Source organism: Schistocerca piceifrons, chromosome 1, assembly GCF_021461385.2.
Source record: "Schistocerca piceifrons isolate TAMUIC-IGC-003096 chromosome 1, iqSchPice1.1, whole genome shotgun sequence".
NCBI classification, from domain to species: Eukaryota; Metazoa; Arthropoda; class Insecta; order Orthoptera; family Acrididae; genus Schistocerca; species Schistocerca piceifrons.
In genome coordinates, this window is record NC_060138.1 from 408116148 (window position 1) to 408138678 (window position 22531).

The 22531-nt window shown below is 41.8% G+C and overlaps 2 protein-coding genes across 2 annotated transcripts in view; one reads left to right on the top strand and one right to left on the bottom strand.

Annotated features, from left to right (window-relative positions):
* Positions 1–7235, bottom strand: part of LOC124711733 (serine/threonine-protein kinase Nek8-like) — a 146559-nt gene extending 139324 nt beyond the window's left edge. The window contains exon 1 of the mRNA XM_047241946.1: positions 7116–7235. Within this exon, the coding sequence (XP_047097902.1) occupies positions 7116–7162 (47 nt within the window). The 5' untranslated portion in view covers positions 7163–7235. The remainder of the gene's footprint in view (positions 1–7115) is intronic.
* Positions 7236–7379: 144 nt separating this feature from the next.
* The window catches only part of LOC124788817 (ubiquitin carboxyl-terminal hydrolase 34), a 518595-nt gene continuing 503443 nt past the window's right edge, over positions 7380–22531 (top strand). The window contains exons 1-3 of the mRNA XM_047256101.1: positions 7380–7539; positions 8495–8594; positions 9824–10007. Of these exons, the coding sequence (XP_047112057.1) occupies positions 7497–7539; positions 8495–8594; positions 9824–10007 (327 nt within the window). The 5' untranslated portion in view covers positions 7380–7496. The remainder of the gene's footprint in view (positions 7540–8494; positions 8595–9823; positions 10008–22531) is intronic.

Sequence of the window (22531 nt, forward strand, 5' to 3'; positions counted from 1 at the left end):
TTATTACCATATAGTTCTTTATGAGGACGTAGTTATCAGGAGAAAGAAAACTGGCGTTCTACGGATCTGAGCGTGGAATGTCAGATCCCTTAATCGGGCAGGTAGGTTAGAAAATTTAAAAAGGGGAATGGATAGATTAAAGTTAGAGATAGTGGGATTTAGTGAAGTTCGGTGGCAGGAGGAACAAGACTACTGGTCAGGTGAACACAGTGTTATAAATACAAAATCAAGTAGGGGTAATGCAGGAGTAGATTTAATAATCAATAGGAAAATAGGAATGCGGGTAAGCTACTACAAACAGCATAGTGAACGCATTATTGTGGCCAAGATAGATACGAAGCCCACGCCTACTACAGTAATATAAGTTTATATGCCAACTAGCTCTGCAGATGAAGAGATTGATGAAATGTATGACTAGATAAAAGAAATTATTCAGATAGTGAAGGGAGACGAAAATTTAATAGTCATAGGTGATTGGAACTTGACAGTAGGAAAAGGAAGAGAAGGAAACGTAGTAGGTGAATATGGAATGGGAGTAAGGAATGAAAGAGGAAGCTGTCTGGTAGAATTTTGCATAGAGCATAACAATCATAGCTAACACTTGGTTCAAGAATCATGAAAGAAGGTTGTATACATGGAAGAAGCCTGGAGATACAGGAAGGTCTCAGAAAGATTATATAATGGTGCGACAAAGATTCAGGCACCACGTTTTAAATTGTAAGACATTTCCAGGGGCAGATGTGGACTGACCACCGTCTATTGGTTATGAACTGTGGATTAAAAGTGAAGAAACTGCAAAAAGGTGGGAATTTGAGGAGATGGCACCTGGATAAACTGACTAAACCAGAGGTTGTAGAGAGCTTCAGGTAGAGCATTAGGGAATGATTGACAAGAATGGGGGAAGAAATACAGTAGAAGAAGAATGCGTAGCTTTGAGAGATGAAACAGTGAAGGTAGCAGAGGGTCAAGTAGGTAAAAAGATGAGGGTTAATAGAAATCCGTGTGTAACATAAGAGATACTGAATTTAATTGGTGACAGGAGAATATACAAAAATGCAGTAAATGAAGCAGGCAAAAAGGAATACAAACGTTTCAAAAATGAGATCGACAGGAAGAGCAAAAGGGCTAAGCAGGGTTGGCTAGAGGACAAATGTGAGGATGTAGAGGCACATATCACTAGGGGTAAGATAGATACTGCCTAGAGGAAAATTAAAGAGACCTTTGGAGAAAAGAAAACCACTTGCATGAATATCAAGAGCTCAGATGGAAACCCAGTTCTAAGCAAAGAAGGGAAAGCAGAAAGGTGGAAGGAGTATATAGAGGGTCTATACAAGGGCGATGTACTTGAGGACAATATTATGGAAATGGAAGAGGATGTAGGTGAAGATGAAATGGGAGATACGATACTGCGTGTAGATTTTGACAGAGCACTGAAAGACCTGAGTCGAAACAAGGCCCCGGGAGTAGAGAACATTCCATTGGAACTACTGACGGCCATGGGAGAGCCAGTTCTGACAAACCTCAATCTTGTGGTGAGCAAGATGTATGAGACAGGCGAAATACCCTCAGACTTCAAGAAGAATATAATAATTCCAATCCCAAAGAAAGCAGGTGTTGACAGATGTGAAAATTACCGAACTATCAGTTTAATAAGTCACAGCTGCAAAATACTAACGCAAATTCTTTACAGACGAATGGAAAAACTGGTAGAAGCCGACCTCGGAGAAGATCAGTTTGGATTCCGCAGAAATGTTGGAACACGTGAGGCAATATTGACCCTACGATTTATCATAGAAAATTGATTAAAGAAAGGCAAGCCTACATTTCTTAGAGAAAGCTTTTGACAATGTTGACTGGAATACTCTCTTTCAAATTCTAAACGTGGCAGGGGTAAAATACAGGGAGCGAAAGGCTATTTACAATTTCTAAAGAAACCAGATGGCAGTTATAAGAGTCGAGGGACATGAAGGGGAAGCAGCGGTTGGGAAGGGAGTGAGACAGGGTTGTAGCCTGTCCCCGATGTTATTCAATCTGTATATTGAGCAAGCAGTAAAGGAAACAAAAATTCGGAGTAGGTATTAAAGTCCATGGAGAAGAAATAAAAACGTTGAGGTTCGCCGATGACATTGTAATTGTGTCAGAGACAGCAGAGGACCTGGAAGAGCAGCTGAACGGAATGGACAGTGTCTTGAAAGGAGGATATTAGATGAACATCAACAAAAGCAAAACGAGGATAATGGAATGTAGTCGAATTAAGTCGGGTGATGCTGAGGGAATTAGATTAGGAAATGAGACACTTAAAGCAGTAAAGGAGTTTTGCTATTTGGGGAGCAAAATAACTGATGGTCGAAGTAGAGAGGATATAAAATGTAGACTGGCAATGGCAAGGAAAGCGTTTCTGAAGAAGAGAAATTTGTTAACATCGAGTATAGATTTAAGTGTCAGGAAGTGGTTTCTCAAAGTATTTGTATGGAGTGTAGTCATATATGGAAATGAAACGTGGACGATAAATAGTTTGGACAAGAAGAGAATAGAATCTTTCGAAATGTGGTACTACAGAAGAATGCTGAAGATTAGATGAGTAGATCACATAACTAATGAGGGGGTATTTAATAGAACTGGAGAGAAGAGAAATTTGTGGCACAACTTGACTAGAAGAAGGGATCCGTTGGTATGGCATATTCTGAGGCATCAGGGGATCACCAATTTAGTATTCGAGGGCAGCGTGTAGGGTAAAAATTGTAGAGGGAGACCAAGAGATGAACACACTAAACAGATTCAGAAGGATGTATGTTGCAGTAGGTGCTGGGAGATGAAGCTTGCACAGGATAGAGTAGCGTGGAGAGCTGCATCAAACCAGTCTCTGGACTGAAGACAACAACAGTTTTTTTAAAATCGTTTGAGAAATATTGCAGATCGGCCTGCTTGTGCGGCTGACGGGTTAAGCTACGTTTTACTAGCTGCGGGAATTTGTCGGAGTGTGCTGCGGAATACGCTTGCGTCTTCCGCTGTACGACGCGGATCGCAGGGTGGTGCGTGAAACGTTTTCCTAGGCGCGACGCGGTGCGCGTCAGAACCTAAAAAATGAAACTTTAGGATTTGGAAACTACACCTGATCGAGTGATACGAGAACTACCACCTGATACCTTTCTTGAATTCAATGAAAATTTTGTGCTATTAAAACAGATAAATATTTAAGTTTTTAAGAAAAGTTGATTTTTCGCGCCACTCGATATTTATCAAACTGTATCTCCTAAACTAAGTGTCGTACAAGAAAACCTTTTAGTTGCCTTCAATAGTATATGTCGATAACGTCTGCAAAAGTTCTCGCCAATAGATTCGGTAATAGGGAAGTAATAAATTAAAATGTAGCGTTTGACGCGGAACTTTTACCAAAGCAGCGTCCAAAATGTAGTAAGCGACAAACTTTTTCCCGTTACATTTTTTGTAGGGGGTGAAAGCGAGAAAAAGTTTCGGAAAAGTTTTAAATAATTTTTACAATTTGTTGGAAGTCGGTGAGTGCTATAGTTTCTCCTGGACGCGAGCAGTTTCGTGCGGTTCGTTGGCGCACTGCGAGGAGCATGGCAGTAGCAGCGGAGACAGTTCCAAACATGCAGCGCAGTGCTCGAGCTAAAAACAGTTAATTTTGGCACTCCGAAAGTACATGGAAGTTAGGGAAGAGAAGGACTATATGCTAATGGAAAGAGTACTCAGGAAGCGCAGTGCAGTGAGATGAATGTTTTTGCATCGTGAAGAAGGAGCATATAAAACTTTAGTTACGAAACATTTACTCGCCGATGCAGATAAGTTTGTGGCATTTTTTCAGATTCACACTAAACCAGTTCCATTATTTTCTTTCGTTAATTGAAGACAAACTGAGAAGTAATTCCTGTAACCGAGTGGCAAAATATATTGGACATAATAATGGTGTGTGGCAGAAGTTACTTTCGGTATTACTATCTGATGCCTCCAACTCTGTTCCACTCGCGAATAGTTTTATTGATTTTTCTTCCGATCTCTGACCAAATTAAGTTTTTTTTCATTTGATTTTTCCACTCGGCGTCGGCCATATTCCACAAAATTTGCTTTTCGGAAACCAGTTCGATAAGTTGCTCATCCTCTGAGGCAGAGAAGCGGTCAGCCGACATTTCTGGTGATTGTATAACAACTCTTAAAAATTGTCTGTTGCCTGTGCGCGCGAAAAAAAAAAAAAAAAAAAACATTGGAGCTGTCGTCTTGCTGCTGCTACTGCCCAGCTGCGACGTGCGGGACAGAGCCTCCCAAAGCACGCAAGCGTTTCTCCGCACCCTAGGAAAACCGTCTCGTATGTTTGCATTGTGCGAGTGAGCAGCGGGATCTCGAACGTGTTTTACGCAGCAAGCTGCGGGAAATTCCCTCAGCTAGGAAAACGCAGCTTTACGCACCGAGCAAGCGTGGCGTTATCGTCGGCAGCGCACGCTGGCAATTACGCTTCCTCCCCTCGCTCTGTACCGAACTGTCAAAAGTAACAACTAATTTTAAACGCGCTATAGGTCATTCTTCGAAGTACTGTTCATAAAATGGAATAACAATTTGCTGAACAACCAGAAGCACACCATCGCTTTGTCCTTTACCGCTGTTCGATAAGCGCGGTGTCACCAAAAGTTAGAGAAATTAACTATCTCGTCTCCTGCTGCTGCAGTTGCCGCCGCCCCCCTGAGTTTCCTAAGGCAGCACCAACCGAAGGGCACGAAAGGACAGCTGAACCCCCTCCACCTCCCCCACAATCACCATGAAAAAGGTGTTCGCACCCCGAACTTGCATCCAGGGCCCTGCAGACAGGCATATCGACTCAGCGTCAGTATGAAGAAACCCACAATACTTAATCTATAGTGTTATGTATGAAGTGTTCCCAGGGCCTTTTATAGTGAAACCGCCGCGACACTAACGAGTACTCCCCCTCCCGCCATCCAACGCACTTCAGATACTCGGTGCGCTTTAGTTTCCCGACACACAACGCAATGTAAATACAGAACTGCAATGACTAAGATTTTATACAGTTGTCGGTCTCGAAAGGTGTCAAAATTCATGTAACACGCCTTATTTTCGCTTACGCTCAAGAACAATTGTTTCGATTGTTGGCACGTTTGCTATTATTACTATTATTCCTTCTTTCTGCTGTAGGAAATAACCGTTGCGTTGTAAAAAGACATATGGTACAAAAATGATATTACGTGAAATTTAACATATTGAATTCTAAAGAGTAAGATCCTTCGTGAACTAATACAACAAACAAAATTTTCGAAATGCTTATCCTCCTGAAACATTCATATAACTTCTTTCATTTCAGTTTGTTCTTGTTAAACACTTTTGCCATATTTCGTGTATTTGCCATAAATTACATTTTCGTGGTTCAGTGGCAAAGGAAGACTAGCGTTCAACGTCGCTACAACAACGGTGAGATTGGTTACTAAGTACCAGCTCATCTAGGGAAGGACGTGGAAGAAAATCGAACGTGCACTGTCAAATGTTTCATACTGTCACTCAACACAATCTACTCACAAGGGAACCTCCCCATCGCACCCCCGTCAGATTTAGTTATAAGTTGGCACAGCGGATAGGCCTTGAAAAACTGAACACAGATCAATCGAGAAAACAGGAAGAAATTGTGTTGAACTAAGAAAAAAATAAGCAAATATACAAACTGAGTAGTTCATGTGCAAGATAGGCAACACCAAGGATGACGTGAGCTCAGAAGCGCCATGGTCTCGTGGTTAACGTGAGCAGTTGTGGAACGAGAGGTCCTTGGTTCAAGTCTTCCCTCGAGTGAAAAGTTTACTTTATTTTCGCAAATTTATGATCTGTCCGTTCGTTCATTGACGTCTCTGTTCACTTTAAGTTTAGGGTCTTGTTTTGCGACCACACCGCAAAACCGTGCGATTAGTAGACGAAAGGACATGCCTCTCCAATGGGAACCGAAAACATTTGATCGCAAGGTCATAGGTCAACCGATTCCTCAACAGGAAAACACGTCTGATATATTCTATACGACACAGGTCACGGCATGTCCGTCACATGACAGGAATATGTTGTCGACCCACCTAACTTGTACACTTGGCGAATGGGTAAAAAGATTCTTCTACCTTGCCCGATTTAGCTTTTTTTGTGGATGTGATAATCACTCCCAAAAAAGTAATGAAAACATAAGAGTTTGTCACATAAACTGCAACAAATGAATGCAACAGTTTCACAGTCCGACAGTTTTCCCTGTGCTCTGTCAAAACATATGTTTTTAACGTTTTCAAATTTGTCCTTATGTAGACCGTCAAATGCTGCATATGTCCAAGCAAAGCTGAACATGTCCTGGAATTTTGGAGAGCGAAGTTGATTATGTGTGAGTGCCTGAACTTTGATAATTGTCTGAAAATAAAAGTTAAACCTTTCACTCGAGGGAAGATTCGAACCAAGTACCTCTCGTTCTGCAGCTGATCACGCTAACCACGAGACCACGGCGCTCCTCAGCTGACGTTATGCTTGATATTGCATATCTTGCGCATGGACTACTCAGTTTGTATATTTTGCTTATTTTTTCATAGTTCCATACAACTTCTTCCTGTTTTCTCAATTGATCTGTATTCAGTTTTTCAAGGCCTATCCACTGTGCCAAATTATAAATAAATCAGAGGGATGCGATGGGGAGGTTCCCTTGTCAGTAAAATCACGGAGAACCCAAATCTGGCTGGGCATCCTCCCTAATACGACCCAGTGTCTAAGCACTGCGCCAGTTAGCTCCGTTCGAAGGCAAAATTTAGGCAGCACGATACGTAACTGAATTTAGTAAAATTGATTAGAGGCCTCAGTCTGGACTGTGTGTTTATGTATATACAGTGCAAGCCACTTCGTCAGTAAAGCAAACTGGGGAGGTTTGCATTTCGTCTGCTGCTACCTCGAATATCGTCAATGCGGGGAACTTTATTTTTTCTATTTTCTGTTTGAGTTTGTGCGACTAAAACTTTCTCGTGTGGAGAAAAAAATTCAAAGTTTGGCGGCTTGATACTCCATGGAATAAGAAAATGCAAACAGAATTAATCAACAAATGCGGTTATATATTTTTGCTAACAGTATCAACTACTTACCCGAATGAACCCCTACCAACCACACGGATTTCTCGATAACATTCCATGCCTACTGCTTATGCTGTAATGAGCTTGTTTACCACATCTGCACACGCACAATGAGTCAACCGTACAGTGGCTGTCAATCTAAGTGACTAGAGAGAATCGACAATACGGCTATTGGCGAACCTGGAGTTCCCTTCGTTTTGTCTCTGGGAAGAAACTGAAAATGGTATACAATCTTTGGGAGAAGATTGAATATGGCGCTATGTTGGTTGTGTTACTGTTTAGTGTGACGTAAAGACGCTCACACTTCAATGAAAAACACAAAAATATATACTAATTTAATCTGAATGCATTTTAACAACACTATAGTATTTACCTGAGTGTGTTTTACGTAAGATGTGTGATGTATGTGCTGATTTCTTGGATCTCTTACAAATATGTAAGTTATCGGGCATATACTTTTAACGATTACATTGTTTTTAAATCTGTAGGAGATTGTTTACGTTACCCGACAGTTACATTGGACAATGTAATAAGTGAAAATAATTCGGTCGAGTTTATCTTTGGCGTCATATTCCCTAAAGTGCGATTGTTATTAGTCGCTTTGTAAAAGACGGAAACCAAAACAACACAGGAAGATACTTGATGAAACTAGCTAAGTACTTCTATTACTTTTTCTTATATACCGGTATTTTTGAAGTGAAGCATAGAACGTGAAATGTCATTCAGAATGTTATCTTTTTCGCTTTTTTCTTACTATCTGCGATACATTGCACTATACATAGACGACATACATTGTTAATTCAAGTTGTCACAAGTACTGTGTTAATAGCGGTAATGAGGATATTACATCCAATAAAAGTGAGTGTATGTTCAGTTTATCTGTCAGTTAACATCAAAACGTCGTATCTGTTTGACAGTTCTCCGCGAGCGGACGAATATCACATGGACAGCTCCTGACAGTTGATACTTAGATGATGTTGCAATGTGCTTAATACTGCAGTGCGAGCTGTAGTTATCGCTATACAACTTTTGTACACAGAATCGCGCGCATACGTACGTTTAATGTGTTCCAAAGCGCTGTTTTTCATAGGCTATAGGAAGAGTGTTTATGGATAGAAATAGCCAGCTGTGTTTAGGTCCTCAGCGACTAGTATGGGTTGATTGAAAACGTTTACTTGCCACAGTGACACCCATAAATTTATAACCACGCAAAAAAGGAAAAAAAAATTGTGGTAATGCAGCCGAAACTTCTGAGTTTGTCGTGTTTGGAATCTTATCGATATTTCATCATTTTTCTCTTCGGATTTGTTACCTCTGACAAGTGCAATGTAAATAAAACTCGTTATTCTATATATTTGTCAGTTCTAATGCCTGTATAAAAATTCTTGCAGATGATGGCAGAATTACAAACAAAGAATCAGATGAACGCCCCTCATTTGAAAAGGAAGAAGTGGACACAGTTTTTCAGTACATACAAGCGTGGCCACAGAGGTAAGAGCAACTGGAAATGTGATAAGCAAGGTCTATGTTCTGTATGTAAACATTTAAACATGTAAACTGATGGACAATATTTGATTGTTTTTGAGTATTGTGTGGAGGAGAACTTGGTTTTTGAATTTTATTTATATATTTTTGACTTAGATGGTCTGTGAATGAACTTTTTCGTGTGCACAGCTGTAGGCCAACATAAATCATTTGATCTGTATGTAAATGTCGGATACCACATTGAGCTGGTTTGTTATACTGGCAGTTTCATAGGTTTTGTTTGTATACTGCCTACTTCCTGTTTATTTCTTATGTTATTTAACTTTTGCTGACACAACAAAACATTAATATCATTTAAATTGGTATCTTAGGCTTGGTTTTCAACAGTCTAGGAGTTGATGATGGGGCAAGAAATATTTTGATCAGAAATTGGATGCTGTAATAGGAGATGAGATTTGTATGTTCTTATTTTGCCATGAGTTCAAACAATGTAAAATTTTTTAATCAAATAATGGAAAATTCAGGATGGAATGTAACAATATAATGAAAACAAAGTTGCTACTCACCATATAGTGGAGATGCTGAGCCTCTTTTTTCTTCTGCAACTCAGCACTTCCATTATATGGTGAGTTGCAACTTTCCTTTTCATTATACTGTAAAATTTTTAAATGTTAGATTTTGTTAATTTAGAATTTACCTTAAATCAATCAACTTTGTTGGTTCACGCAATCAGTTCTTGCCATTGGATGTTTTGGGTCTTAGCAACCAAGGCTCTGAAGTGAGAGGTATTTACAGTTATACTAGTGGCAGCAATCGCATACCTTTATCACTTACTGGTATGTCATCTGTGTGGAGTTCTGAAAATACTGTCACTGGTTATAATCGACATATGGATTAAACATATAGAAACATGTGCAGATGTATCTAGCTTACAAACCATTGGACTTAAGTTGTCAGCAACAGAATGACAGCTGTGGTAGGTTTACAGAAATTGTTGTGATGAAACAAGAACCTATGTATCAGCTGAAGATGGAGCACATGCTGTGCAACATATTACATTTAGTGAAAAAATGGATGAGAAAATAGTGGTTGCTTGTGCCATTTTCAGTCCCATCATTATCAGTTTAATAAAATAACAGACGCCAGTGTATCGCAAGTTTCAAATAAGCAGCTATGGAGTTTGTTCTTGCTTATTTATTTTCAATGTATTTTGGTATATTGTTTCACTCTTACAGGCAATGCACTTGCTGTTTCCGGGATGGCAAAAACTTTGATCGTTTCAATTGGCTGACACAAGGGGTGGTTCTGTTAAGTGTTGCACAGTTGAAAGAAATGAGTGTGTCTGCTGATCCTGCTGTCTCTGGAAGGTCAGGATGGACATTGGCTGACCGTGAAAGATTGATGCATTTGCTGTCTAAGGTAATTCTGCATTTATTTTACTTTTGATTTATGTGTTGTACTTGTGAACTGAGCAAGGACACATTTTGGAGACAATCCAGATTTAGGTTTCCCTTCATTTTTCTAAGCCACACAAAACAAATACAGTTATGGTTTCTTTGAAAAGAACTTGGCTGATTTCTTTTCCCTAACCTCTAGTGGTCCTAGCATGTGTTCCGTCTATAATGATCTCTTGGGGTCAATGGAAGTATCCGATTCCACCTGTCTGCTTTGGCCAGTGACGTAACGGTATTGTGGTGTGTGACGTCACTATAGCACAGTGTTTTTTGAGTTGGTTGTGTTTGTAGATTGTCGTGTTGCTGTATTTGATTGTGCCCTGTCGTGGTGGATGTGGACGTGCTGAGTTTAACGTGTGGTATTTGGTGCATTTCAGTTTTGTTTGTTATCGTGCTAAAGTGGTTTTGAGTTTAGGTAGTTGATGCGATAATGTGGGTGCGTTTGTGTGAGGGTGTTTTTGCACACACGTGTGTGTGGGGGGGGGGGGGGCGCACGCGTGTTGGCCAACCTAGGTGGTATTGCCAGAGGCTTTTGTTGGTAAGTACTTTTCGTTTTCGTTTTTTTCTATAGTAATTGTGATGTTTTGTCTGTTGTATATTTATGACAGGTCGATTGTGTTTTATTTCATGGAATGGACATGAGGTATTTCGGTTTTTGAGTTGTTGGGGTTTTGGTTCCACTTTTCGGAGCTGTAGGAATGGGTTTTTGGCATCGACAGCTGTGGTTGAGCTAAATGGGTCAAGAGAAATGTCTGATTCCACTTTTTGTGGTTGTAGGTTGATTTTTTTTTTTGGATTGATGGTTGCAACTGAGCTAATTGATATATGGAAATGTCAGATTCCTGTGGTTTTGTTGGTGTAGTGGAGTGTTTAATTTAATTTTTTTTATAATATTTGTTTTAGGATGGTGCATTGTTTTTTATTGTTATATATTTAGCTTGTCCCCGTCCTAATCTCCCAATTTTTTATGGTTGTCCCATTAGTTCCATTTTATTTTTGGAGTGAGACGTTATTTTGTCATTTTTATTTTTGTTCGCATTTGTTGGAGCGTGTATGTAGTGATGTCATTGTCGCCGTATTGTATACGCTGCAACTAGCCATTTCCGCCACGTTGATGACATCATGCGTCAAAGCAAACAGGTGAAATCGGACGCTTCTGTAATTCCATCTCTTGGATCTTAAACACTAATTTTCCTTCCCTGGTATTTGTGGAATTGCTCAAACAACTATCATAAAGTACCATACTGGTGTTACTGTTGTTATTGGTGTAGATTGCATAGTATAAGTCCCAAAAGTTCATCAAATTCAGAGGTAACCTGTAATTCTAAAGTGATAGGCACCCGTGAAATTTATTGATATTTAATTCTTTTTAATGAGAATGCAAACAGTTGACATTTCCCCATTCAAAATCTACCTGAAAATTAGTAAACTTGATGAAACATTGCTGCAAGTTGATGGTGTTAAAACAACTGGTGGTAACCCAGGGGGATTTCGTGACATATATTATAGGTTTAGACATTTTCAGCTTATCTCTTTGACAAGTATAAATAAAGTTATGTGAGAAGATTCAGATTATTGCCTGTTTAAGTATGCAGTTTAAATTATCTGTCTTTTTTATTTGCTGTACACTGGTGTTTCTGTTGTCATAACATTCATGAATACAAAAATGTGCATAATGTAGTACATGCTTGGGTGTATCTCAAGTTTATACAGCTGCAGAGCCATACATCTGTATGTCGTGATGAGGAAATTAAGTTTTTTTTCTTTCTTTCTTTCTTTCTTTCTTTCTTTAACTATACTCATAGCTCAAAATATAAGGATCACAGCACACATTTCTGTTTCCACCAGTTTCAGGCAGCTTGTGTGCCTCTTCACTGCTAAAAGATAAGAAAGGGTCTGTGGATATCCATTTATGCATTTAAAATGTGTTATTCCTACTAGTATTAAGGGCTTAAGGCTACACCAGGGCCTGCTACTGCTAGTAGTATGGCAAAGCATCAGTTTTATGTAGCTTAGATGATACTTGTATGAATATCAAGAGCTCAGATGGAAACCCAGTTCTAAGCAAAGAAGGGAAAGCAGAAAGGTGGAAGGAGTATATAGAGGATCTATACAAGGGCGATGTACTTGAGGACAATATTATGGAAATGGAAGAGGATGTAGATGAAGATGAAATGGGAGATATGATACTGCGTGAAGAGTTTGACAGTGCACTGAAAGACCTGAGTCGAAACAAGGCCCCCGGAGTAGACAACATTCCATTGGAACTACTGACGGCCTTGGGAGAGCCAGTCCTGACAAAACTCTACCATCTGGTGAGCAAGATGTATTAAACAGGCGAAATACCCTCAAACTTCAAGAAGAATATAATAATTCCAATCCCAAAGAAAGCAGGTGTTGACAGATGTGAAAATTACCGAACTATCAGTTTAATAAGTCACAGCTGCAAAATACTAACACGAATTCTTTACAGACGAATGGAAAAACTAGTAGAAGCCAACCTCGGGGAAGATCAGTTTGGATTCCGTAGAAACACTGGAACACGTGAGGCAATACTGACCTTACGACTTATCTTAGAAGAAAGATTAAAGAAAGGCAAACCTACATTTCTAGCATTTGTAGACTTAGAGAAAGCTTTTGACAATGTTGACTGGAATACTCTCTTTCAAATTCTAAAGGTGGCAGGGGTAAAATACAGGGAGCGAAAGGCTATTTACAATTTGTACGGAAACCAGATGGCAGTTATAAGAGTCGAGGGACATGAAAGGGTAGCAGTGGTTGGGAAGGGAGTAAGACAGGGTTGTAGCCTCTCCCCGATGTTGTTCAATCTGTATATTGAGCAAGCAGTAAAGGAAACAAAAGAAAAATTCGGAGTAGGTATTAAAATTCATGGAGAAGAAATAAAAACTTTGAGGTTTGCCGATGACATTGTAATTCTGTCAGAGACAGCAAAGGACTTGGAAGTGCAGTTGAATGGAATGGGCAATGTCTTGAAAGGAGGATATAAGATGAACATCAACAAAAGCAAAACAAGGATAATGGAATGTAGTCTAATTAAGTCGGGTGATGCTGAGGGAATTAGATTAGGAAATGAGACACTTAAAGTAGTAAATGAGTTTTGCTATTTGGGGAGCAAAATAACTGATGATGGTCGAAGTAGTGAGGATATAAAATGTAGACTGGCAATGGCAAGGAAAGCGTTTCTGAAGAAGAGAAATTTGTTAACATCGAGTATAGATTTAAGTGTCAGGAAGTCATTTCTGAAAGTATTTGTATGGAGTGTAGCCATGTATGGAAGTGAAACATGGACGATAAATAGTTTGGACAAGAAGAGAATAGAAGCTTTCGAAATGTGGTGCTACAGAAGAATGCTGAAGATTAGATGGGTAGATCACATAACTAATGAGGAAGTATTGAACAGGATTGGGGAGAAGAGAAGTTTGTGGCACAACTTGACCAGAAGACGGTATCGGTTGGTAGGACATGTTCTGAGGCATCAAGGGATCACCAATTTAGTATTGGAGGGCAGCGTGGAGGGTAAAAATCGTAGAGGGAGACCAAGAGATGAATACACTAAGCAGATTCAGAAGGATGTAGGTTGCAGTAGGTACTGGGAGATGAAAAAGCTTGCACAGGATAGAGTAGCATGGAGAGCTGCATCAAACCAGTCTCAGGACTGAAGACCACAACAACAACAGATGATACTTTCATGTAACCAATAATAGACGAGAAAAAAGTCAAGTCAGCTTGTTGTAAGTGCCCAAGTAGAAACTAAACAGCATGTTTCATAGCAGTGAGTTGAAATAATTGGGCCAAATTCTGATTGCGATATAGGCACAGTATGCACAATCTAGTGGGGAAAAAACGGTAGTTCTAATGTCAAAATTTTACAATGTAGTCCCATAACAATATAAACAGTTTTGTGGTACATGTTATACAGCCTGTATTACAATACGTAAGAAATGAGATACACACAGACTTGAGTGAACTGCCAGTTCATTGTTTCCACTGGGCACAGTATTTCAGCAGTCAGGCATGTCACCAGTGTCAGGTGCACTGTTGGATCAATAAATATGCTGGGAGAAACTGAAGAATCACATCGCGTGCCTTTATGGAGAGGAGATATATTAACATGAAGAAATTCAACAAGCTATGCCACCATAGGTACTGTTTACTGAATTCTCTTGCATTTTTGAAGAGGTGTCTTACCAAGCACATTGTGCCAAACTTTGTTAGGGTTGCACGTCACATTGATTCGTTGGCAGCCAGGAGAATCAGGAAGCGAACAAGCCTTGTCTTCGTACACGAGATGGTACACACTTTACCTGCTAGAACCTTTAGTACAACTCATGGTAACTATGTCGGCTACGTTTACAACTGATCAGTCATTTTTGTGTTAATGAGGTGGTGTTAATTTCCAAGAAAGCTTGCAAGTGATATATATCGAATGTGCAACTGTCATGGAACCAGATATCAAGTTTGTTTATAGCGATGGCAACCACGACGACAAAAGTTGAATGGTACAAATTTTGTTTCTAGTGTTCACAACAACCACCACTAGTCATGAATATCATCCAATGATGACATTAAATGCAATTTCATTTACCTTATTTGTCATTGATATTTTCATCTTGGACAATTGCACATGATGTATATGCTGCCAATAGGTATCCTTTTTTCCACATCCAGGGTACTCTTTAGCAATATCTCCTCAGAAAATTGGCAAAGTCCCACAGGGGAGTTTTATATCACGCAAGTGGAAATTGTGGAAGTAGAGGCATCGAAAAATATAGTTACCTGGTCATTTTTCTCTTTTGATAGAGATTTCTATAATTGCCCAGTGTTCTCCACGCAAATAGATGGATCCTCAGAAGACAGTAATTCAACAGAATGGTTTACAAACTCTTGGTGAAATCTTTTTCCTTTCAAAGTTTTTAAGATTTCACCCATCTGTAATGACTTTGGTTACAGGCTAGATGAAGTTCTTAACAAGAGGCACTAAAGTTTGTTCAGTCCTGGAATACACTTTAACAATGAAACATTTCCTAGGTTATCTTTCTGTATCTCCAAATACCCAAATATGTTCATTTTCGTTCTTGAGACGTTCTTTCCCATATTTCTGAGTTGCTTTGTGAGCTCATCTATTTCTACAATCTTGTTATTAGTCACAGTTATGTAACATACTCCTCAACAGAAACCACAGTAATCACAAACAGTATTGATCGACAATCCAGTTTCTGAAGCTGTGTTTTTTGATGTGTAATCTTTAACCCGAACGGAAACCAAGTAGATGCTTTGCTGTATTGTCAGTTTACAAGTATTTTTCCTCTCAAATGAGAAATCAAAATTGCTAGTTCTTTAACCAAGTTTGATGCTGTTCTGTCCATTACAGTTCACACAATTTCTAGTGTCATGAATTTTCAGCAGATGGTACCCCACAGAAGTCCAAACAGTTTTGAACAGTACTCAATCTAGGAATCAACTTGCTGTTAAAGGCAACACTGCTGTTGTTTTTTCCCACAAGGACTATATAGAGAAAATACAGAGCCTGCTAGATGGTGGCTCCTACAGGAAGATCAATGCTTTCCCCATCAAGAAGGCGGAGAATAAGACTAGGGGCCCAGTATTTGTTTGCTGGGTGCGGGCGTGGAGACTCTGGGGTTCCTGAGCTGAGGACTGGTAAGTGCTTCCAGTCCTCTGTCACTGTAAACTCTGGGCATGTTTCAGAAACCACTGTGCAGTGCAGCGGTGGAATGTTGTGTGTTACAGGGAACAGGGATCTTGGCTTGACCACCTGGATTGTGAGGATGATAAAAACCTCTATAAACAAAGAGATAGAGGGGCTGGCCAGTACTTACCTCAGCTCAGTACAGCCGATAGATACACATAAAACAGAACTGAAAATTTACATTCCTAGCTTTCGGAACTTTGTTCCTTCATCAGGAAGGAGAGAGGGGAAAAAAGGGAAGAAGGGAAAGTGGATTCAGTTACTCACAACCCAGGTTATGAAGCAACAGGGAAAGGTAAACAGGGAGGATAGCAAGGATGGAGGCATGGTTGTCAGAGGTAAGCCAAAGATATTCTACTGTAAGTACTGTGCCAGCTTCAAACCATAACCTCAACTCCTTTTCGAATCTGAATTTCACCTGGTCCTTCTCCAAAACCCAAGCCACCTTCCTGGATGTTGACCTTCATCTTGTTGAAGCTCACATCCACACCTCTGTCCATATCAAACCCACAAACAAACAACAGTACCTTCACTTTGATAGCTGCCATCCTTTCCACATCAAACGCTCCCTTCCCTACAGCCTAGGTATTCGTGGCAAACGTATCTGCTCCAGTGACGAATCCCTCAACAACTACACCAATAACCTGACCAGTGCTTTCCTCTCCCGCAACTATCCTGCAGACCTTGTCCACAAACAGATTTCCCGAGCAATACATTCCTCCCCGTCCAACAACAATGTTCCTACCCCCAGACCACACAGAAGCATCCCCCTTGTCACCCAATATTATCCTGGCCTCGAAAACATCAACAAATTACTCCGTCAGGGATATGACTTTCTCAAGTCAACCCCTGAAATGAGATCATCCCTTGACAAAATTCTCCCCACACCACCCAGAGTTGCCTTTCGTCGCCCCCCTAACCTCCGTAACATCCTTGTTAAACCCTACAATATTCCCAGACTACCTTCTCTACCCAGCGGTTCCTACCCCTGTAACCGACCCCGCTGCAAAACCTGCCCCATGCATCCCCCCACAACCACCTACTATTTCGACTTTAGTTATTTAATTTCCGTACCCATCAGTTACCCACTATGTACCCTAATCCTATACCACATTATTTACATTCATTCCGGAAACATGCATTCACCGTAGCCAAACTGCAATCCCACATACTTTTCCTCCAGTCCTGCTTAACCTTTGGAATTACCCCTAAAGGGCTTACCTTAAAAGTTCCCATCTCCGGGTGCAATTCCTCCTTCCACCAGTCTCTCCTGGACTTCCAGAACCTTCAATCCTTAGCCCTTACCCACCTTGTCCTGAATCTCTACACTACTTCATGTAACCACCACTCCCAACAGCTCCTATCTCTCTTCAAAGTCCTCCACCTCTCAAACCCTTGCTTGGAGAACACACTGAGGAACATCATCCTAGAAGCCAGCTGCAAACTTGAGTTCCATGCCACACACCACCTGAAAAAACTATCCACAGTGCTAGTGCAACACCTAAGAAGTGGGGTCCCTCTCCCTATCCCTCACAAACACCAACCACAACAGAACCTTCAACAAACCCCCCTCATAGCCAACAAACCTAGCCTAGCCACCCTCCTCAATCTCCCCATCCCAGCACATACCCCACACAGACCAAATCTCAACTATAACCACAGTCAAATGCCACATATCACCAGTCCCAATTCAGTCCTAAACCTCTCATCCAGATCCCTCTCTCCTCCAGAGACATCTGTTCTATCAAAAGGCTTAACCTTTAGCCCCACACCTAAATTCAACCACACTGCCCTGGTTAAAGATCTCCTCTCATTCACCCGGAACCTCAACTGGAAATATCACTTCACTACCCAAACACAGCCCCCAAGTATTAGACCCAGTGTTGAACCCTGTCTAGAACAGTTCCGACTGCCTTCTCAAAGGGATCCTCCTCCCCTCCCCCAAAACCATCCCTTGCAGACATTTCAGGAATTCCTCACATCCAGTGTTGCCTCCCAGTCCTTCTTGAAGAACATCCCAACAACCTCCAACATCACCCCAGCTGAATCCTGTGCCATTAAGGAGCTGAAAATAGACCGTTCTATTGTCATCCTCCCTGCGGATAAAGGCTCCACAACTGTCGTACTTGACCGTGTGGAGTATGTGGCAGAAGGACTGCGTCAACTCTCTGACACCTCAACCTACAAAGCTGTTACCCAGGATCCCATTCCCTCCATCCAGACTGAGCTGCAAAAAATCCTAAAAATCCAAGGTCTCTCACAAGGCCTCACAACGGCTTCCATAGACTTACTCACTCCACCTGAGCCACGTACCCCTATCTTCTACCTATTACCCAAAATCCACAAAGAGAACCATCCTGGCCGTCCCATTGTAGCAGGCTTCAAATCCCCAACCGAACGTATCTCAGCTCTGGTAGACCAGCACCTACAACCTATCACCCGCAGACTCCCATCCTACATCAAAGACACAAACCACTTCCTAGAACGCCTCAAATCCATTCCCACTCCTCTCCCACCTGAAACCTTTCTTGTCACCATAGATGCTACATCCCTTTACACAAACATCCCACATACCCATGGTCTCTCTGCCCTTGAGCACTACCTCTCCCAACGCCCACCCGAAGATCTTCCAAAAACCTCGTTCCTTATCACACTTACCAACTTCATCCTCACCCATAATTACTTCACTTTTGAAGGCCAGACCTACAAACAAATCAGGGGAACGGCCATGGGAACCAGGATGGCTCCCTCCTATGCCAACCTCTTCATGGGTCGCATGGAGGAGGCTTTCCTGAAGACCCAACAGCTGCTTCCCCTGGCCTGGTATAGGTTTATAGATGACATCTTTGTGGTCTGGACTCATGGTGAAGAAACACTCCTTAATTTCCTCCATAACCTCAACTCCTTTTCGAATCTGAATTTCACCTGGTCCTTCTCCAAAACCCAAGCCACCTTCCTGGATGTTGACCTTCATCTTGTTGAAGCTCACATCCACACCTCTGTCCATATCAAACCCACAAACAAACAACAGTACCTTCACTTTGATAGCTGCCATCCTTTCCACATCAAACGCTCCCTTCCCTACAGCCTAGGTATTCGTGGCAAACGTATCTGCTCCAGTGACGAATCCCTCAACAACTACACCAATAACCTGACCAGTGCTTTCCTCTCCCGCAACTATCCTGCAGACCTTGTCCACAAACAGATTTCCCGAGCAATACATTCCTCCCCGTCCAACAACAATGTTCCTACCCCCAGACCACACAGAAGCATCCCCCTTGTCACCCAATATTATCCTGGCCTCGAAAACATCAACAAATTACTCCGCCAGGGATATGACTTTCTCAAGTCAACCCCTGAAATGAGATCATCCCTTGACAAAATTCTCCCCACACCACCCAGAGTTGCCTTTCGTCGCCCCCCTAACCTCCGTAACATCCTTGTTAAACCCTACAATATTCCCAGACTACCTTCTCTACCCAGCGGTTCCTACCCCTGTAACCGACCCCGCTGCAAAACCTGCCCCCCACAACCACGTACTCCAGCCCCGCTACTGGTAAAACATACACAATTCAAGGCAGGGCTACGTGTGAAACTACACATGTCATTTATCAACTGACATACCTGCACTGCACAGCCTTTTACATCGGCATGACAACAACCAAACTGGCTGAGCGCACGAACGGACACAGACGAACTGTCCGCCTAGGAGATGCCCAATACCCAGTAGCGGAGCATGCCCTCCAGCATAATTCTAGGGACCTAGGAACCTGCTACACTGTATGTGCCATTTGGCTTCTCCCACCCAACACCAGTCCCTCTGAACTGCGGAGATGGGAACTTGCACTCCAACGCATCCTTTCATCCCGCCATCCCCCTGGACTGAACCTACGTTAAACAACCTCACTCCCATTCACTCTTCAGTCTTCTCCTCTTTCCCTTTCCTCTTTAGCCATTCACGCATCTTTTCATCCTACATAGTTGTGTTTATCTTTATACTATATGCCTCTTTACTTCTGTATGCATCCTCTTTGGTTTGAAGCTGGCACAGTACTTACAGTAGAATATCTTTGGCTTCCCTCTGACAACCATGCCTCCATCCTTGCTATCCTCCCTGTTTACCTTTCCCTGTTGCTTCATAACCTGGGTTGTGGGTAACTGAATCCACTTTCCCTTCTTCCCTTTTTCCCCTCTCTCCTCCCTGATGAAGGAACAAAGTTCCGAAAGCTAGGAATGTAAATTTTCAGTTCTGTTTTACGTATATCTATCGGCTGTACTGAGCTGAGGTAAGTACTAGCCAGCCCCTCTATCATCTCTTTGTTAGTATTTGTTTCACATCTTATATGAGATTTTCCATTAATCATTTAAAACCTCTATAAAAACACTTCAGTCTCAAGGTGTGCTGTGCGCCATTGAGATGCATGGCTGTTGAGTCCAAGCAGTCGTTAGTGGGCAACCTTTGGGGATCCTGCTGCAACTCAGTTTATGAGGTGTACCTAGGTGTGTAGGGCTCTGTCTCTGTGGACGTTCATTTCCCTAGCTGCTTGTGGGACCGAGATGAAATATTCGAAACTACCTCCCTTCCTCCCAGTGGAAAGGATGGGTCAGTGGTAGGTACTAACACGCAGTCAAATAAGAGAGTACATGTAGCTGGTTCTCCTGACTCAGGAGTTAATTCTAAAAATTTTGGGTCTAGTAACAGAACACACACGGGCAATCGGAGTGTGTTTTTAATAGTGAAAAGGAAAGAGAGCAGCTTTGAGAGTTTTGTCTTTCTATATTCAAAGAGGAATATCAACAATATAGGAAAAGACAGATTGGTACTTACTGTAAAGAAGACACATTAAATTGTGGACAGGCTCAATTAAAAGACACACAAAGCTGCTGAGCACAGCCTTCATCAGTAAAAGAGAGAGACACACCATTCATACACACAAGCAAGCATGCCTCATACACATGACTGCCAACTCCAGCATCTCGGGTGGGAATGAAACTATCGTGTGGGATACAAGTAACAGTCTGGAGGGAGTGAGAAGAGGAAGGGATAGTAGTGTATGGGTGGGAAGATAGAGACGGAATGCTGCCCAGTGGAGTGTGCAGGGACTAGAATGCCATCAGGTGCAGCATCAGGAGGTTGTGGGGAAGGGGGGTGGGGAAAAAGGAGCAAAAAAGAAGAGGAGCAGGGAAAGATGAGTAGATGTGTTGGCAGAGGGTGGCAAATAAACAGAGTGGGAGATGAGAATGAAGAAGAGATGATAGGACAGAGGGGTGGGGATTGTTAAGTTGAGGGTGTGGGGACAGTACATTACCATAGGTTGAGGCCGGGATAGTTACAGGAGCACAGAATGTGTTGTAAGGATAAGTCTCATCTGCGCATTTCAGAAAAGCGGGTGGGGGACAGAAGGGTCCATCTATGCCCTGGAATGGTCCGTTCCTTCTGTGGTGTTTGTGTGGACTGCAGGCCACGTCAGAATCCCAGGAAATGAGCTTGCCGACAGGCTGGCCAAACAGGCTACACGGAAACTGCTTCTGGAGATTGGCATCCCTGTTACTGACCTGCAATCATTATTACGTCATGAGGTTCTTCAGCTTTGGGAGACGGAATGGCATCATCTCAGCACACACAGCAAACTGCGTGCCCTTAAGGAGACTACGAATGTGTGAAATGCAGTAGTTATTTCACCACCCATATCTCCCTTCAAGAACTTCAGAAAAGGCTGTGGTTACCAACGTTGTGGAGCTCCCTGCCCGTCAAAAGATTCAGTCCATTTCACCGTCCAGTGCTGCTACTTCCACAGCCATGATTGTGGCCCCAAAGCGTACCTCGGGCAAAAAATCAAAAGTGAAGTGTCCACTGCTGACGGAGGTGGGAAGTAAACAGTTCTATAATGTCGTAATCCTCTTGATGTGCCTCATGATTCTTTTGTAGCGCTAATGGACCTCGATTTTGGACTTGGGCAATCATCTCATCCCAAGACCGAGCCCCAGCTTCACTCCCCAGCAGAAAAATAGGATAAAAGTGCTACCCCGTGATAGATGGCTCACGTCCTCCAGAAGAATGTTTAATGGACTCAGGTCACACATGGAGGAACTGAACCTCCTAGCACAAGAATGCTCCCCATGCTTGTGTTTACAGGAAATGTGGTTTAAAGCATTTAATATCCTGTACTACGAGGCTGTAAGTATTACCAGAAGGATGACCTGACGGGGGAGAGTCCAAGGGAGGTGTAGCTGTGTTTGTCAATAACGCCCATCACTCCTTTGCTCTTTCTCTGGTTACTGACCTGCAAGCAGTTGCAACTGAAATTCATGCATGTCCGAGGATCACTGTTTGCTTACTGTATTTACCTCTGCAAGGTGCGATAGACTCTGAGGTTCTCGCAGATCTTATGGAACAACTCCCCCAACCATTTATCCTACTGGGAGACTTCAGTGCCCATCATTCCTTGTGGAGCTTGACCTGTACTTGCCATCGAGGTTGGGTTATGGAGAGCCCATGGCTTCTCACGTGCTGTGCAACACAGATACTCCCAAAATAGTAATATCACAAATTGAGTCCGCCTTGATGCAAATACCATGTTATTTGTTTATTTCTTTATTATCCCAAACTAGTTTCGGCAACAAATATCACCATCATCAGCGTTTTTTTAAATCTAAAACATTCATAAAGTGGTATGGTTGTACAAACACAGTAAAACATAATTAAATTTTTACAAATCGTCTTTTGAAATATAGTTTTATATTAATACTTTTATACTACC